The sequence below is a fragment of the Chiloscyllium plagiosum genome, chromosome 18 (assembly GCF_004010195.1).
Source record: "Chiloscyllium plagiosum isolate BGI_BamShark_2017 chromosome 18, ASM401019v2, whole genome shotgun sequence".
NCBI lineage: Eukaryota > Metazoa > Chordata > Chondrichthyes > Orectolobiformes > Hemiscylliidae > Chiloscyllium > Chiloscyllium plagiosum.
Window position 1 is genome coordinate 14,770,431 of NC_057727.1, and position 19,376 is coordinate 14,789,806.

Here is a 19,376-nt window from a genome sequence, read left to right on the forward strand (position 1 = left end):
ACAGAGGGTGGTACGTGTATGGAATGAGCTGCCAGAGGAAGTGGTGGAGGCTGGTACAATTGCAACATTTAAGAGGCATTTGGATGAGTATATGAATAGGAAGGGTTTGGAGGGATATGGGCCGGGCGCTGGCAGGTGGGACTAGATTGGGTTGGGATATCTGGTCGGTATGTACGGGTTGGACCGAAGGGTCTGTTTCCAAACTGTACATCTGTATGACTCTAAAGTCTTATGAGACCCATAGGGGGTGCTCTCTCAGAGAGCGAAATGACTGGTGGTGATTTAACCAGACTTCAGGCGAGGGAAGAGATTGAGAAGGAGAGTATTAAGCAACGAGGCCACCACCAAAGATGGAAATCCTGTACGGAGAAGCCCTTAGCTGGACGTGCACTCTGGTTGCTGTGAGGTATGTAGGTTCCCCAAGGCCTACCACTGAATTCTCTCTCCCAAGCACTTAAACAGACTCCAATCAGTGTAAGAAACTGGATGTTGACAGAAATACCCCTTTTACTTTTAATCTTATCCTTGAATTTGCTGTTCCAAGGCTGTTAACAAGCTCAAGCAGCTACCTGTCACATTAGGGTAGGCCAACCTGCTAATCCTGATCCTGCCTCATCCAAAATGGCCAATGCCAGGAATGGAAGTCAGAATCTAGCATTGAGTGGGGTTTGAAAATTCAGTTCAAGGAGTCTTTCTCCCCGACAAGCATTGCAGGTTTATTATTTTAAAATTTCGAAGTAGTGAGATAAATCGGGAAGAAATAAACCAAAATAAAAGCATAAATACTGGAGATCTGAAAGAAAAATGGATAGCAGATCTGGCAGCATCAGTGAACAGAGAAACAATTACATTTTCAAACTTGTTATGACTTTTGCGATTATGAAGCAAATTCAAATTTGATTTAAAGACAAATATTTGGCTTTGACATTTTTAACAAAACACTATTGATTTTAAATATTGTCATACTTTATTTCCTTTGCACTATTTAGAAGAAAGGGGAAAGATAAGGATGTGAGAGATGTAGCAATATTCCTGGTATTGAACACCTACTGTCCTGAATTGACAGTGTGTGGCAAATATAAGGAAATTAGCTCAGAGTATCACGAAGAAAACTGACCTCACTAATCCAAGAGAAAGCTATTGTATTTACCTCAATGAGTTCAATAGGAATAGGTATTGGCAATTTAGACTTAAAACGGTCGTTTATCATCTTCACTGCAAACATGGTGGACATAGCAATAATACTGACAACCATGGTGCCAATATTCGTCAAATGTAATGCTTTGATCACATCGATTAAAGTCTGCAGGAGACAGAAGAAAAACAAATAAACACATCAATTAAGCCAGTCAATCAACAGCCATGGGACTTGAATTCACAAGCTGCTGACTGGGAATAAAACCCTCAACGCTTCGATCAGAAGGAAATTCTGTCCTTTGAAGTTCGTGTTTGCACATTTTAATAAAATTTACAATTTTAGTTCATATACAGATGTCAAAATTTATTATCAGGAGATAATAAATTCAAACTGAACCCACCACCACCACCCCACCAAAAAACCTTAGATGTGGAGTAAAGCTTCCCTGACACTACCCCAGTCTGCGCAACGCAATTAATCGGAATTAAACTTGTTGCTGTTGGTGCCTCTATGTATTGTAAACCAGCCATCCAAGCTAACTGAACCTAACTGTACAAGAGCACAGAATTTAGGGAAGACACTGGTTAGACCTCTTCCAAAGCATTGACGAAGTCTTGTTCAATAAAAGTTTGTAAAGATTAGTCCAACAATTATGAATCAATTAGTTTAACTTCAGTGGTGTGAAAATGTCTAAGAAACAATTATTTGGGATAGAATTAATAGTCACATGGAAATATGAGTATTGATTTGAAAGAGTTGGCATTGATTTGTTAAGGGAAAATTGTGACAAGCTAGCTAACTGCAGATCTTTGGGGATTGACACTGCAATCTTTTGCTATAAATTCTGTGCCTTATGATCCTGCTACCTCTTGAAGGAGCAGCGCTCCGAATGCTAGTGCTTCCAAATAAACATGTTGGACTATAACCCAATGTTGTATGATTTTTAACTTTGATCTTTGAAGAGGTAGCAGAGAGGGAAGGTTGTTGATTTGGTGGACATGGACCTCCAAGCAACATTCGATACAGAGTCAAGAAGAAAGTTATAGTTCTTGGCATAAAAGAGATTATAGCAATGTGATTATAAAATTAATTGACGGATAGGAAACAGAGAGTATTGGTTAAAGGATATTTTTCAGACTGGAAGAAGATTTGTAGTGTCGTTTCCCCAAGAGATCTTGTGCCCCTTGCTTTCTCTGGTGATTGAGATCTTGATATTCAGGGGATAATTTCAAACTTTGCAGACTTTGCAAACTTTGGAAAACTGTAAACTCTGAGGAGGACAGAGTAGAACTTCAAAAGGATATTGAAGGAGTGCATTGGTAGGTGGCAGATGAAGTTCAATGTGGAGAAATGTGATGCATTTTGATAAAAAGACCACAAAGAGGCAGCATAAAATAAAGATACCATTCCAAAGCAAGGTACATGAGTGACCTGGGGATATGCACATGAGTCATTAGAGGTGGCAGGATATGTAGTAAAAGTTGTTAATAAAGCAGGCAATGTTCTATCTTTCAGAAATATGTGCATGGGGTAAAGGCAAAGTTGCCATTCTGTCAGAGGGAATGCCTTCTCAATAAAGTGAGATAATAGTGAGTTTAACCTGAGGGAATTAGGCCCATTGTTAATTAGGTCCAGCTGTGAGGTGAGTAGCAAGGTTGAGAATAGAAAACCTTCATGGTAATTTCAGCGAGAGTGGGAATTAAACTTGTTGCTGTTGGTGCCTCTCTGTATTGTAAACCAGCCATCCAAGCTAACTGAACCTAACTGTACAAGAGCACAGAATTTAGAGAAGACACTGGTTAGACCTCATCTAAAGCATTGTGCACAGTTCTGGATGCCACACTGTGTCAAAGATGTGGAGACATTGGAGAGAGTGCAACAGAGGTTTATGAGAATATTCCAACAATGCAACTCTTCAGGTACAGGGAAAGATCGGAGAAGCAGAGACTGTTTTCCTTGGAGAGGGGAAAGCTAAGAAAAGATTTTATGGATGTTTTCAAAATCATGAGGGTTCTAGACAGAGTGACCTAGAAGAAACGATTCTTTGTTCATTAATGGATTGAGAACTGGAGGGCACAATTTCAAAGTTGTGCAAAAGAAGCAAATGTGAAATGAGGAAAAACCTCACGCAGCAAATGGTTCTGGTACGGAATGCACTACTTAGAGTGTGGTGGAGGCAGGTTCAGGTGAGCCATTCAAGAGGGCTTTGGATGATTATTTAGGATCCTGGGAAAAGTGAAGAGATTAACACGGAGTTAAAATACTCAGAGAGCTGGAGTAGACGTGATGGGCCTAATGGCCTCCTTTGGCATTGTAACAATTCTGTGGTTCCATATATTAGTTCAGTTGAATTTTTAGTTACCTTCATTAACACTTTGTGCTGGCTGCATAGTTATTTCAGCTGACCTCACTAGGGAAGTTATAAACAGGGACACTTCTGATGGTCTGGCTCTTAAAATGAAAGAAAGCTAACAGAACTGAGGGTTCCAGGGTCAGGGTTTGTTCTCGGCTGAGTGAGCAATCTCAACCGCGCTGACAGGGATCCTGTAATGGTCTTGGTGCCCTGGGTTTGGGAGGGGAAAATCAGCACCTGCTGTTTCCTGATGATTGGTCACTCATACTTGACTAATGTGGCTGGGCTGAGCTCTGATGCCACAAGGTTGAACATCTAAGGAGAAGGTGCTGGGGAAGTTGAAATGTCTGAAGGTCGATAGATCACCTGGACTGGATGGATTACATGCCAGAGTTCTGAAGGCAATCGCTGAGGAGATTGTGGAGGCATTGATGGTGATCTCTCAGGAATTACTGTAATCAGGGAGGGTCCCAGAGGGTTGGAAAATGTCTAATGTTACACCCCTGTTTAAAAAGAGAGAAAGGCATAGGATGGGAAATTATAGGCTGGTTAGCCTGACCTTGGTCATTGGTAAGATTTTATAGTGCATTAATAAGGACAAGATTACACAGTGCTTGGAAGTGTGTGGAAAAATAGAACTGAGTCAGCATGGCTTCATCAAGGGGAGGTCATGCCTGACAAATCTGTCCGAATTCTTTGAGGAGGCAACAAGTGAGGTAGACAAAGGAAAGTCAGTGGACATGATCTATTTGGATTTCCAAAAGGCCTTTAATGAAGTGCTGCACCGGAGGTTGCTAAATAAGGTAAGAGACCATGGTGTTAGGAGTAAGGTATTGGCAGGGAGAAAGGATTGCCTGACTGTCAGAAGGTAGCGACTAGGGATAAAGGAGTCTTTTTCAGGATGGCAGTCAATGACTAGCAGAATTCTGCAGGACTCCTTATTGGGACCATGACTGTTCATGTTGTATATTAACAACCTGGTCGAAGGAACTGAGGGCAATGTTGAAGGTATTCAACATTATGGGTATTCAAATGACACTAAGGAAAGTGGAAGGAAAGGTAATGTCAAGGAAGGGGGGAGGCTTTAGAAGGACTTGGATATGCTAACAGAGTGGGCAAAAAGGTGGCAGATGGAATACTATTGGGGAAAGGGATGATGTTATGCACTTTGGTAAGAAGAATAGAGACATGGACTATTTTCTAAATGGGGAACGGCTTCGTAAATTTGAAGTACAAAGCAAATATTGGAAGTCATAGTTCAGGATTCTCTTAAGTTTAACATGCAGGTTCAGTTGGCAGTTAAGAAATTAAATGTAATATTAGCATTCATTTCATGAAGGCTAGAATACAAGAGCATAGATGTGCTACTGAGGCTGTATAAGACTCTGGTCAGACTACATTTGGAATATTGTGAGCAGTTTTCAGCTCCATATCAAAGGAAGGTTATGCTGGCCTTGGAGGAAGTCCAGAGGACGTTTATGAGAATGATCCTGGGGATAAAGGGCTTGTCATATGAGGACAATTGAGGATCCTTAGTCTGTAATTGATGAAGTTTAGAAAGATGAGAGAGGATCTCATTGGAACTTACCGAATACTGAGAAGCCTGGATAGAGTGGATGTTGAGAAATGTTTCTGCCGATAGGAGAGATTAGAACCTGAGGGCACAAACTCAGAGTGAAGGGACGACCTTTTAGAACTGAGATGAGGAGGAATTTCTTCAGCCAGAGGGCAGTCAGTCTGTGGAACTCATTGCCACAGAGGGCTGTGGAGGCCAAATCATTGAGTGTATTTAAGACAGAGATAGGTAGGTTCTTGAATAGTAAGAGGATCACGGAATACAGGGAGATGTAGGAGAAGGGTGTTGAGAAACATATCAGCAATGACTTAGCAGACTCAAGGGGTCAAATGGCCTAATTCTGTTCCTATATCTTATCTTGTCTGTGTTCACTTTCTAGGTTCACAACAGAATCATACATCACAGAGGGACGCCATTCAACTTATTTTGCTTGTGCCAGCTCGTGACAGAGCTAGTCAATTAGTCCCAACTCCCATGCTCTTTATTCATCGCTCTGTAAATTGTTTACTTCTCAATGTTTATCCGTTTTCCTCTTGAAAGCTACCCTGCTGAATTTGCTTCCATTACTCTTTCAGGCAACACATGGCAAATTGCTAACAATAAATATTTTTCTCATTGCCCTTTTGGCTTTGTGGTCTTTAGGGAGATGAGGAATGTCTACATGAGTAGTAGGGAAGAAGGGAACTGCACTTCAACAAACCTCGACAGAAGCTATATAGGACGGTGGGTTGGGGGAATGCTTTAAAAAAAAGGCTGACTGAACCTCAAGGTTATTTTAATGATGAAGGCCTTACAAGGCAAACTGAATTTTCTGTTTAATAACCAAGAGGGCTGAACAAGCTCAGCAGGTCTGGCGGCATCTGTGGAGAGAAATCAAAGTTACCTTTTCGGGTCGAGTGAGCCTTCCTCTGAATTTTCTGTTGTTTAATATGGCTTCATCCTCTATCAACCACTTCGCAATAATGAATATAAGTGTGATCTCTTGGGATAGTACTTATGGATTGTTCTTTACTTCTGACTGAAGTAGTTATTATGGAGGTTTGACTGCATTGTTGTACCAGGTACCTTTCTTGAAGGGATGTGATGGGTCTGCAAATAAGACTTGATGTGGAGGTGCCATTATTGGACTGGGATGGATGAAGTTAAAAGTTACATGATGCCAGGTTATAGTCCAACAGGTTTATTTGAAAGTACAAGCTCTCAGAGCGCTGCTCCTTAATCAGATAGCTCGTGGGGCAGGATCATAGGACACAGAATTTATAAGTAAAAGATCGAAGTGTCATTACAACTGATGTGATGTATTGAACAAACCTAGATTGCTGTCAAGTCTTTAATCACATATAATGGGGACGCAGGTTTCGATCGATTAATATATAAATCCCAGAACATCTTTCAAGTCACAATCTGAGATAACTTAAGATTTTACCAGTATAAAAAAAGTGACATCTCAGCTCAGACAATGTGTTAAAGGTGTGAGGTTGGAGTCTGTCTGTGTCCCAGCCTTGAGTCAGACTGGTTCTCTTTCCAAAGTAGGATCTAATAAAATATCATATGGATTGACTGTCTACACATTGTGTGCTTTTTGAACAAAATAGAATGTATCTGCAAGTACAAATTCACCCCATAGATGTGTGTGAGAGAGACCGAGAGAGTGAGTGAGAATAAGAATGTGTGCATGTTTGATAGAGTGTGTGCACAAGTGTGATGGAATATATCCCTGTGAGTGGGTGTCCATGCGAGTGTGTGTGTGTGTGTGTGTGAGAGAGAGAGCGTGTGTATGAGAGAGAATCTGTGTTAGTGTCTGAGTGTGATTGTGTGTGAGACTGAAAGATTATCTGAACCAAAATGTGAAAACTTATGCCTTAATGCTAGGTCTGTCCTTGCTCGTTCTATTAATGAGCAAGCCTGGCTGGTTAAACATTAACAATATTAACCATGACATTTACTGTGTTTTATTAACCTATTTGGTTTTGATAAGGGATTATTGAGACTGTTGGATAGATGGGGCTTTGTTTATTGCCCGTTGTCTCATTGTGCAACAATCTCAACTGGAAAGTATTCTCTCTAGCTCCTTTTGAAGGAGAATAAGTATGAGACATAAGCTCCAATTATCTAGGGTGACCATTTGAATTCAATTTAAAAGCTTTACTACTTTCAGAACTCAGAAATAGCAGTAATTACCCTTTGGAATCTCCTCATTTTTATCAGTTTAAAGCAAGCTATTTGGAGGTGATTTTGACATAGGATAATTTGGGTCTTCTGGAATATAGAATGGTGTGGAGTTCTTGACTGAGATCATAGATTCATACAGCTATACAGTATGGAAACAGACCCTTTGGTCCAACACGTCATGCTGACTAGATATCCTAAATTAATCCAGTCCCATTTGCCAGCACTTGGCTCACATCTCTCTAAATCCTTCTTATTCATATACACATCTGGTGCAAGTGGTGGAGGCTTGTAATCGTACCAGCCTCCACCACTTGCACTGGCAGAACATTCCATACACACAACACCCTCTGTGTGAAAATGTTTCCCTTAAATCCCTTTTAAATCTTTCCCCTCTCACCCTAAACCAATGCCTTCTAGTTCTGGATTCCTGCAATCCAGAGAAAAGGCCTATCCATGTCCATCATGATTTTATAAACCTCTATAAGGTCATCCCTCAGCCTGTGATGCTCCAGAAAAAACAGCCCCAGCCTATTCAGCCTCTCCCCATAGCTCAAACCCTCTAACCCTGACAACATCCTTGCAAATCTGAATCCTTTCAAGTTTCACAACATTCTTTCTGTGGGAGGGAGACTAGAACTGTACACATTATTCCAAAAGTGGCCCAACCAATGTCCTATACAGCTGCAACATGACCTCCCAACTCCTATACTCAACACTCTGACAAATAAAGGCCTACTTTACTATCCTATCTACCTGAGACTCCACTTTCAAGGAACTATGAAACTACACTTCAAAGTCTCTTTGTTCAGCAACACTCCCAGGATCTTACCATTAAGTGTATAAGGAGAAAGTGAGGACTGCAGATGCTGGAGATCAGAGTCAAAAGTATGGCACTGGAAAAGCACAGTCAGTGAGGCAGCATCTGAGGAGCAGGAGAGTAGACATTTTGAGCATAAGCTCTTCATCAGAAATGTGGGGGGTGGGACTGGTGGGACGGAAGCTCGGAACACGATGGGTATGATGATCATAGGTCAGAATGGAGGGTTGAATGGATAGGTGGGAAGGAAGCTGGACAAGTAGGACAGATCAAGAGGATGGTGCTGAGTTGGAGGGTTGGATCTGGGATAAGGTGGGGGGGAGGGGAGATAAGGAAACTGGTGAAATCTCCATTGATCCCATCTCATTGGAGAGTCCCAGGCAGAAGGTGAGGTGTTTTTCCTCCAGGTATTGGGTGACTAGGATTTGGCGGTGGAGGCAGTACAGGACTTGCATGTGCTTGGTGGTGTGGGAGGGGTTGTTGAAGTGATTGGCCACAGAGCAGTGGTGTTGTTTAGTGTGTGTGTCTCAGAGATGTTCTCTGAAATGTTCCCAGGATCTGCTCCCAGAAGGATGAATTCTACTCCAGAACATTCCAGATGACCTCTTACTTCAAGGACAATTTCCCCTCCTAAGTGGTCAACAATGCCTTCCAGTACATATCCTCAACTTCCCACACCTCTGCCCTTGTACCCCACCCCTCCAACCGCAACAAGGCCAACCCACCCCTGGTCCTTACCTTCTAACCCACCCACATCTGGATACAATGCATCATCCTCTGGCAGTGCCACCTACAGTCAGACCCAACCACCAGAGATTTATTTCCTTCCCTACCCCTTTCAGCATTCCGCAGAGACTATTCCCTCCGCGACTCCATCCTAGCCCCTCACACCAACTCACCCTCCACTCCCAGCACCTTTCCTTACTGCTGCAAGAGGCGTAAAAGTGTGCCCAGACCTCCCCCCTCACCTCAATCCAAGGCCCCAAAGGATCCTTCCACACCTGGTAGAGATTTTCCTGCACCTCCAAACACCTCATCTACTGTGTTCGTTGCATTCAATGTGGTTCCCTCTACTTTGGGGAAACAGGATGCCAACTTGCAGAACGTTTCAGAGAACATCTCTGGGACACACCCACTAAACAACTCCACCGCCCTGTGGCTGATCACTTCAACTCCCCCTCTCACTCCGCCAAGGACACTTAGTTCTGGGCCTACTCCACTGCCAAATCCTAGCCACCCGACGCCTGGAGGATGAACACTTCATCTTTTGCCTTGGGACCTTCCAACCACAGGGAATCAACAGTTTCCTCACCTTCCCTCCCTCCAACTTATCCCAGATCCAACCCTCCAACTCAGTACCGCCCTCTTGACCTGTCCTACTTGTCCATCTACCTTCCCATCTATCTGCTCCACCCTCCAATCCAACCTATCACCATCACCCCCACCTTCATCCATCTATTGCATTCCTAGCTACCTCCTCCCAAGCCTCAGCCCCCTCCAATTTATCTCTCAGTCTCCCTTGGCACCCCCACTTCCCACACATTCCTAATGAAAAGTTTATGCTCAAAATGTTGACTCTCCTGCTCCTCAGAGGCTACCTGATCGACTGTGCTTTTCCAGCACCATACCTTTGACAGTAAGTGTATAAGTCCTGCTCTGATTTACCTTTCGAAAATATAGCACCTTGCATTTATCTAAATTAAACTCCATCTGCCAGTCCTCAGCCCATTGGCCCATCTGATCAAGATCCTGTTGTAATCTGAGGTAACCTTCTTTGCTGTCCACTGCACCTCCAATTTTAGTGTCATCTGCAAGCTAACTAACTATACCTCCTATGTTCACATTCAAACCATTTATATAAATGATGAAAAGCAGTAGACCCAGCACCAATCCTTGCGGCCCACCATTGGTTACAGCCTCCAGTTTGAAAACCAACCCTCCACCACCACTCTCTATCTTCTACCTTCGAGCCACTTCTGTATCCAAATGGCTAGTTTTTCCTGTATTCCATATGATGTAATCTTGCTAACCGGTCTACCATGAGGAACCTTATCGAACGCCATACTGAAGTCCATATAGATCACCTCCATTGTTTTGCACTAACGATCCTGTTCATAACTTCTTCAAAAAAACTCAATCAAATTAGTAAGACATGATTTCCCATGCACAAAGCCATGTTGACTATCCCAGGATTTGTCCTTGCCTTTCCAAATAAATGTAAATCCTGTCCCTCATGATTCTCTCCAACAACTTGCCCACCACTGATGTCAGACTCACTGGTCTATAGTTCCCTGACTTTTCCTTACCACCTTTTTTAAACAGTGACATCACGTTAAACAACCTCCAGTCTTCTTGCACCTCACCTGTGACTATCGATGATCTAAATATCTTAGCAAAGGGCCCAGCAATCATTTTCGTAGCTTCTCACAGAGTTCAAGGGTATACCTGATCAGGTCCTTGAGATTTATCCACCTTTATGCATTTTAAGACATCCAGTTCCTCCTCCTCTGTAATATAGACATTGATACAAAATACTCCTAGTATCTCGCCGATCTCTTCTGGTTCCATAGGTTGCCTTGCAAATCTTTGATGGAGCCTATTCTCTCCCTGGTTATCCTTTTGTCCTTAATATATTTTTCAAATACCATTACCGTTCTTACAGATAATGGAGATTTCCTTACAAATTTGTTTCTCAATTTCCCGTTGACTATTGGGTTGTCATAGTACAATCTCAATAAGGCAATCATCCCGTTCTGTCTATAGTATAATCCCAATAAGGTGATCATCCCTTTCTGATTTCTCAGTTCTACCCAAATATCTTCCCTGGATGTATTCCCAGGTGTATCCTTTCTGAGTGCAGACGTAATGTTATTCCTTATCAAAAACACCACTTTCCCCTCCTCTCTTGCCCCCTTTTTGTCCTTCCAACAGTGTTTGAATCCTGGTACATTAAGCTGCTAGTCCTGTCCATCCCTGAGCCATGTCTTTGTAATTGCTATGATATCCCAGTCCCATGTTCATAACCATGCCCTGAATTTATCTGTCTTCCCTGTTCGGCCTCTTGCTTTGAAATAAATGCAGTTTAATTTACCTTGTTCTCTGCTTTGTTCCTTCCTGCCCTGACTGGTTGACTTGCTCCTTGTCCCAACTGTACCAGTCTCAGACTGATCTCTTTCCTCACTATTTCTGTGGGTCCCAGCCCACCACCTTATTAGTTTAAATCCTCCCAAGTAGCTCTCGCAAATCTACCTGCCAGAATATTAGTCCCCTTCCAATTCAGATGCAATTCGTTCTTCTTATACAGATCACTTCTATCCCAGGAGCGATTCCAATGATCAAAAAATGTGAATCCTTCTCCCCTACACCAGCTCCTCAGCCACGTATTCATCTGCTCTATCCTCTTATTCCCACCCTCACTAGCTCGTAGCACTGGGAGTAATCCAGATATTACTAACCTCGATGACTTCCTTTATAAATTCCTGCCTAACTTCCTATATTTTCCCTTCAGAATCTCATCCATTTTCCTTCCTATGTCATTAGTTCCAATGCGTACAATGGCCTCCTGTTGGTTCCACTCCCTTTTGAGAATATTCTGCACATTGTCCAAGATATCCCTGATCCTGGCATCAGAGAGACAATACACCATTCTGATTTCCCATTGTCGGCCACAGAAACCTCAGCCTGTGCCCCTGACTAGAAAGTCCCCTATCACAATTGATTGCTTGTTACATTAGGGCCAGTCTCAGGACCAGAAACTGTTTGTGCTACGTTCCCCTGAGAGTCCATCACCCCCTACATTTTCCAAAACAGCATACTTGTTTGAGATGGGGATAACCATAGGAGACTCCTGCAGTACCTACCTCCCTCTCATACCTATCCTGGTGGTAACCAATCTACCTGACTCTATCTGCGGCTTTTCTCCCTAAATATAACTACCATCCATCACACCCACTAGCTCCTATAAATTCCTCATTGCCTCTAACAGTCACTCAAACTGCCATGTGATCTGATAGCATTCACAACCAATCACACTTACTGCAGACATAATCATCAGTAACATGGAAATTCGACCTAATCTCCCACATCAGACAGGAAGAGCACATCACTCTACTAAAGGCCATCTTTGCACCTTAATGATCTACAGTAAATAGCGCAGTCTTACTGCTCTACAAAACACTGCTCCAGGCTAACTTAGTACTTATGTTTTATATTTTTAAATTTTAATCAAGAGACAGATCTCAATAAAACATATAACCCTAAAAGAACCCCCTCCACTCACTATTAAAAAAGACTGCAAGGTAACATTTAAAAAGTATGCACTGATCTGCTCCTGTGCTGTGAGCTCTCCCACACATGCTCCTCCAAGGTTAGGTGTGAATTTCACTGTCTGTTAATTTTTTTTAGATGCACTTCCATGTCCAGAAATACTTGAATCCAAACAGCAAAGGCAGTAGCTGTGCAGATTCATCTGACTGCAGTGTAGGTTTCTTTCTCTCTCTTCAGGTCATTGAAAGAAATCGACAGAGTACATAAAGAGAAACTCTATATTAGGCTTGTCTAAGAGAAGAGCCAGATCATTCAAGGGAGAAATTAGGGAATATGTTTTCACACAGGTGGTGATAGATGTGTGAAACTCTCTCCCACATTAGTTTAACTGACAATTATAACCTGAGGTCAATTGATTTTTACTGTCTTAGCAAGGATGTTAAGTCTGCATGGCAACATACATATGGGTGTATATACTTGCCACAATGTCACTCAATGACAGAACAAGGTCCAGGGGCTGAATGGCCTACTGTTGCTCCAATGTTTTGGTGAGTTTATTTATATCATGCTGGTGCTCACATTACAATCTAAGTGTTATTTTGCAGTCTGCCTCCCTGGTACCTGTAGTCTTTGACAGAGTTATGAGCATCCATGTTGGTGATTGCATCCATCTGGAGGATCAGTCTGGCATTAAAGGTTTATTAATGAACAATTATTGTTATACTTGGCTGCATGCTGTGCCCTTTCTGAGAAATGGTAATTGCAAGTAGTTCATACTTTATATTCTTGAAGGATTCACTTCACCTTTAGTCCCCATTCATCATGATGTTGAATGCATTGGGTGAAGTCCACAGTAGGACAAGCATGACTAACTTTAATCTCCTTTGATGCTGGAAATGTGCCATTGTGAGTTGATTAGCTCATTAAGTATCCCACTGGTTTTGTAAGAGAAAGTTAGGTGGGGCATGAAACAAGTGCTCAATGAGAGTTGTATGGCACAGGGATAGTGTACCTGCCTTGGGTCAGAAGGTCTAGGTTCATGTGTCACCACCTTGGAGGTATGTCAGAACAGGTTGATTAAAATAACTGACAATCATTGCCATTCAAATGCTGCTGCTGTTGAAAGATGAAGTCAGTAATATTTTCCAGAATTTGGTTGATTTGAATGATATTTTTTTCTTCATTATTTTGTTATGTATAGATCAACCAAACCAGAAGCTGTATGCATTGAACATGCAAGTATTGAGTACTCTACAAAAAAATGCAGGCATTTTAGTTGAGACTGAGCAATACAACAATGTACGTTGTACAGTACGTCTTTCAGTTGTTTGATTTGTTGTCTAACTCATGCCAAGTCCCTTTCACTCCTGTGCTCATGAATGAACAAAGCAGCAAATTGAAATTTCTTTTCTTTATGTCCAAATCCCATCAATATCTTGCCCTTCTCTATCTTGATAACCACCTCCAAACTACAATGCTCCTAAAACTTTGCATTCCTATAATTCTTGCCTCTTTTACTTCTTTTGTCCCAACTGACCTGCCTTTAGTCATCTAGGTCTGAAACTCTGTAATTTCCTCTTTAAATCTCTTCTCTTTTAAATTGCTATTTAAAACCTATTTATTTTATCAAGAATTTGGTCAATTGTCCTTTCATTTGTCCTGTTTCTTCACAATAATATTGGTCCTATTTGTTTGGCTCAATGTCAAATTTTGTTTAGTTAATTTCTCGAAGTGCTTTGGGACTGTACAACAGTAAAGGTACTATTTATTGCAGTTTGTTGTTGGTTTAGCCCTGTTTTGGAGATTACAATACAAGGTAACACATGACAATGATTTGAAGCAGTAGTTCAGAATTTATCGGAGGTCGCACATTTATAGTTCACACCACATAAAGCCACCTTTTACTCACATAGATTAATGCGAGGGGCCCATTCTTTCTAGCAATTGAAATGCCAAACACATACTTCAGTTGTGACACCAGCACATGGACTGCTGCACCAGTTGTGTAACCTCGGACAAGAGGGTCAGACAGGTATGTGACAACAAATCCAAACCGTATCAATCCCAACAGGATCTGCGTAGATTGAAGAAGAAAAATAGTTATTGATACAATGACGATTCTTCTGCCCCAGTGATAGTCTATGCAACCTAAGATCCATGTCGCACTTTCTCCCCAATTAATCTGTTTCCTTTGAGAAAGTTGTGTGTGTCTGTACTGCTGCTCTGTATTTGGAAAACAGCAAGATAACAAAGTTTTCATTAATCAGCAACTATTGTCACTCTTAACTATATTGCATATCCTTTGTGAGCACAGGCAATTTAGAGAGATCAAGGATTCAACAAAACTTTATCTTGCTGAAAACCGTGTTCCTTATGGATTAGATAAAGTTCTATATAAGACAGATACAACTTATTTCGGTAGTGGATCAAAACAGTATAATACACCGCCCCCACCGTCTGACATGTATCCTACCTGTATGTACACATTGCCTCTTGCAAACACTGCACGAAATGCATCCCTCCTGTTCTGGACCCCACCCATTATGACCTCATGTATTATGTATCCCATCAGTCTGTTTCGCTGTAAGCTATTCCCATATTTTTGCATTACAGGAAAGAACTCAAGGCAATAAGCCAGGAATCAGGGTCAACCCCTCTCCCATTTAACAAGTAGAAGGGTCCAAGCAAAATAGAATGATTTAACCTATTATTTTCTGGCAGTGAGAATTTCCTAAAATCTTGCAGATAGTTCACTATTATTTCATTTTGGGGGATTGTACATGTTAACTCACATTCTATTATTCGGTCATGAATGTTCCTGAGAGGACCTCTGTCTCTCATGGCACTAGCCCTTGATAAACAACTTAGTAATTGGCACTGTTCTACTCTTTGTTGGATTATGCCACTGAACTCTCTCTCTTGTTTCATTTAAGTTTTATTGCCCAATGAACAATTTCCTATGGCCACGCTGTTCAGACAGCAGGATAAAGGAACAAGAGACAGGCCTGAGTGCTGTGACCCCCAATTATCATCTCTGAATCACTGTGACTGTAACTTCTCAGTGCAATAATGCAATGTGTGAGCAGAAAACAAGTGGTTTCATAAAAGGCAAATTGATGTTGGATGAAGCTGGATGGATAATGAGTGATGAAGAAGAGGGGTTGGGTAAATAATGATGGACAGCTAAAGGAATGGGCTGAAGATCACAACAGAGGTGGAATTTATTGCCTTAGACTTAATCATTTCTCTGAAACCTGGGGATACTGCAATTTCTTATCTGGTCTGCATGCAGGTACAATTTCAAGTCGATCTGACTGATTACTTTGGCATTCTGCAGCATTTAATCCTGCTTCTCTTCCTTCTCTCTTCCCCGCTTCCCCCCCACTACCCCGCCCCACCATGAATGCTAAGTCCTCTCTTTCTTGCAACAAGAAGTTAACTCACCTGAAAGATCCCGCACAAGAAGGTAACCATCGTTGCTGCTTTCACCCTCATTAAATCCCTTGCCACGGTGTCAATTTCTGCCGTTCCATTTGTAATGTTGTGAGAATTGATCAAAAAGTTCTCATCTGGGGCTATCCTCTCAGTTATTGTCCCCAGCATAACACTTAGTACTGCAAAGGAGCCTGTGTCAAAGGTGGCAAAATATAAGCATCATTTTGCATAAGATATTCTGATTTAGATCATAGGTTATGAATTTCCTTTCACTTTTAACTATCAAAAATACTATGAATATCACTTTGATGTTGAATCACTGACACAACATAACAGAGCATTACCCTTCATAGCAGATTGAAACATTACCCTCAATGCAATTATATAAAGACATCCTGCACATAATGATACTTAGCCAGTATTTACATGGAATTGAATTACTTTTTTTTTGTTGTGTTGTGGCTATCACTAATAATATTTTGCCCATCCCTGATTGCCCTCAATCTGAGGGGCTTCCTGAGCCATTTCAGGGGGCAGCTGAGAGTTAAGCACATTGTGTGGGTCTGGAGTCACATGCAGGCCAGACAGGGTAAGGATGATCCTTTTCTAAAGGACAAAAGGGAATGAAAGGGTTTTTACAAAAATTGATGAGAGTTTTACAATCACCGAAACCAAAACTAACTTATCATTCTAGATACTCTATGATCAGCTGCATCTAAATTTCATATGTTGCTATACTGGGATTGGAACTGTCATTCCCAGAGCATTAACTAGTCCGGTGATGTTACTACAACATCACTGTTAACTCTGTCAAAAAATAATACCTTTCAGGAAGCCACATTCTGCTTGTAGTGAAGTGATGGTTGCACCAAGCTAAGCAACATTAGTAGTAGTTAATATGAATGGACCCCATTTGGAACAGTATGAAGGGAGTACAGGAGTGTATGGGTAGGCTTTTCCATAGAGAATCTAAAGATGAAGTTGAAAGGGAGGTTTGACCACTGCCCTATTCAAACTATGGGCTAACAGCTCTACAAGGAGGGCATGGATCAACCTGAGTAGCTTTGTAGCGAGAGTGTCTCGTTAAACTGAATGGTGTGAGGTGAATGTTAGTGAAAAGCATAGGTAAGCCATTGCAAACAAGAGACAACAGATGGCCTATCTGGAGTGGGTACATTAGATATGGAAACAACATGGAAAGGTTATCATTAAACTGGGCCTCTTACCGATACTTGGAGAAACTGTAGTTTCTTCCTGACTACTGAATAATTACTTTCAAGTTTAAATGGTTGCATATGATTGATCAGGTTAGAAATATTAGCCAATTTGTAGGAAATATAAAAAGGAATTCCAATAACAAATGTATCTTTTGAAGATTAAAGACTGGCAAGGCTGCGGCAAGATGTTTTGGCATACATTCCTTTCCCTAATGAATCAAGCATTCAGTATCTCAGCAAAATTAGAGCAAATAGGGCAAGTTGTTTTATAAAGCAGTAGCTCACCAACTGAGACATGTCTGGATGTTCCAAATATAAAGTATATAAGCACTGGGAAGAAGGAAGTATAAAGTCCATAGACAGGGGGAACAGCTGCCAAAAGAGCATATGCCATACCTGCAAGACAAAATTAAATATTTATACACCGTACCATTTATTTCATCATGTAAGTTAAGATGTTTAAAAAAGTATTAGATACTTAAGACCTAAAATGATTAACTATTTCCCGATTTTAATATTTGCGATGTGTTCCTTTCTGTTCAGTTACCTTGGAGCCTCTCACCAATAGGAAGACAAGGTGGGTGAAACACTACAAACCTCTTCCTTCCTAACCCTAATGCTTATGATGATCCTTTTGGGATCATCCTTGATGTATTACATGGTACAGGACTGACTTTATTTATTCCTCTTTCCCTATGGACCCCCTGCTGCAGGCAGCTTTCTTTCAGCAGTATTAGTGTCACTCAGTTATAGATCCTATCTCCTTGTTCAGCTCTCTGGATTTTAATGAAGCTGAATATGGGATGCAATGTATAATGACTGACCAAAGTAATGCTGCCTGCTCAGCACTCTTTAAATGTAGTTACAATACGTTGAGATTTCATCCTATTTTGTTGCCCTAAAACACATTGATTACACTGTTAGGGGTACTCATGTGGCAATAAGAGGGGCTGCAATTAACATTTTGTGACATTTATAAAAGAGAAAGTGCTCACTTTGTGGTAATTGCACAATTCCAACACTGAATCCGGAGCAGATATCGCCTAATAGCCATTCTCGGTAGGGATACTTGGGCAACCAATGGAGGATTGGGATTAACTTGAACAGAAAGGATTTGGCTTTAGGGCTTGAGCATCTGAAAAAAAAAGATCAGTGTTAACTAAGCGTAGATTAGATTGTTATTCAAGTTGATTCATTTTGATCAATTTGGTGATAATTTGTTTGAAATCTTTCTGGTAATGACACCTCAAAATCTTAAATACATGCCCAGACAATAAGTTTGTCCACGAGAGACAAAAATGTACATGATGTTTTCAATGAAAAGATATCAAAACATTCCCATTGAAATAAAAACAGAAAGTGCGAGAGAAACTAAACACATTTAGATTAGATTACTTACAGTGTGGAAACAGGCCCTTCGGCCCAACAAGTCCACACCGACCCGCCGAAGCGCAACCCACCCATACCCCTACATTTACCCCTTTAACCTAACACTACGGGCAATTTAGCATGGCCAATTCACCTGACCCGCACATCTTTGGACTGTGGGAGGAAACCGGAGCACCCGGAGGAAACCCACGCAGACACGGGGAGAACGTGCAAACTCCACACAGTCAGTCGCCTGAGGCGGGAATTGAACCCGGGTCTATGGCGCTGTGAGGCAGCAGTGCTAACCACTGTGCCACGGTGCCGCCCATCTGGCAGCATCTGTGGAGAGAGAAACAGAGTTAATGCTTCAAGACCAGTACAGGATTTCAGATTTCCAGCATCTGTAATATTTTGCTTCAATCTTGATAATGTGTAGATTTGGAAGGTGGTGGTGTAATGGTAATAGAATTATGCTAGTAAGCAAGAGGCTCATCCTAGTAATGTAGAGACATATGTTCAAACTCTGCTGGTGAAACTTAAATTCAACTAATAAAATTGAGAATATTAAGGGAGTCTTTGCAATGATGACTGTGCCAACTATCATTGATTTTCTTTTGTAAGGAAGAATATTTGATTTACTAATGTCCTTATGGGAAGAAAATCTACCATTCTTACCTGGTCTGTCCTATACATGTGATAGGTGAAAGTGAGGACTGCAGATGCTGGAGATCAGAGTAAAGATTAGTGGTGCTGGAAAAGCGCAGCAGGTCAGGCAGCATCCGAGGAGCAGGGAAATCGTCGTTTCGGGAAAAAGCCTTCATCATTTTCTGATGGGGTGGGGGCGGAGAGGTCAGGAAGAAGATTGCAGGTTAGGAAGGCGGTGCTGAGTTCGAGGGATTTGACTGAGACAAGGTGGGGGGAGGGGAAATGAGGAAACTGGAGAAATCTGAGTTCATCCCTTGTGGTTGGAGGGTTCCTAGGCGGAAGATGAGGCGCTCTTCCTACAGCCGTTGTGTTGCTATGGTCTGGCGATG

General features: G+C 41.6%; 1 protein-coding gene across 5 annotated transcripts in view; it reads right to left on the reverse strand.

Moving 5' to 3' along the window:
• The window catches only part of slc26a6 (solute carrier family 26 member 6), a 160,088-nt gene that overhangs the window by 45,112 nt on the left and 95,600 nt on the right, over positions 1–19,376 (reverse strand). For all 5 annotated transcript variants that reach the window (XM_043707737.1, XM_043707735.1, XM_043707733.1 and 2 more), the window contains 5 exons: positions 17,970–18,109; positions 17,260–17,370; positions 15,767–15,948; positions 14,232–14,396; positions 1,151–1,303 (listed from right to left, as the gene is read on the reverse strand). In XM_043707737.1, the coding sequence (XP_043563672.1) occupies positions 1,151–1,303; positions 14,232–14,396; positions 15,767–15,948; positions 17,260–17,370; positions 17,970–18,109 (751 nt within the window). The remainder of the gene's footprint in view (positions 1–1,150; positions 1,304–14,231; positions 14,397–15,766; positions 15,949–17,259; positions 17,371–17,969; positions 18,110–19,376) is intronic.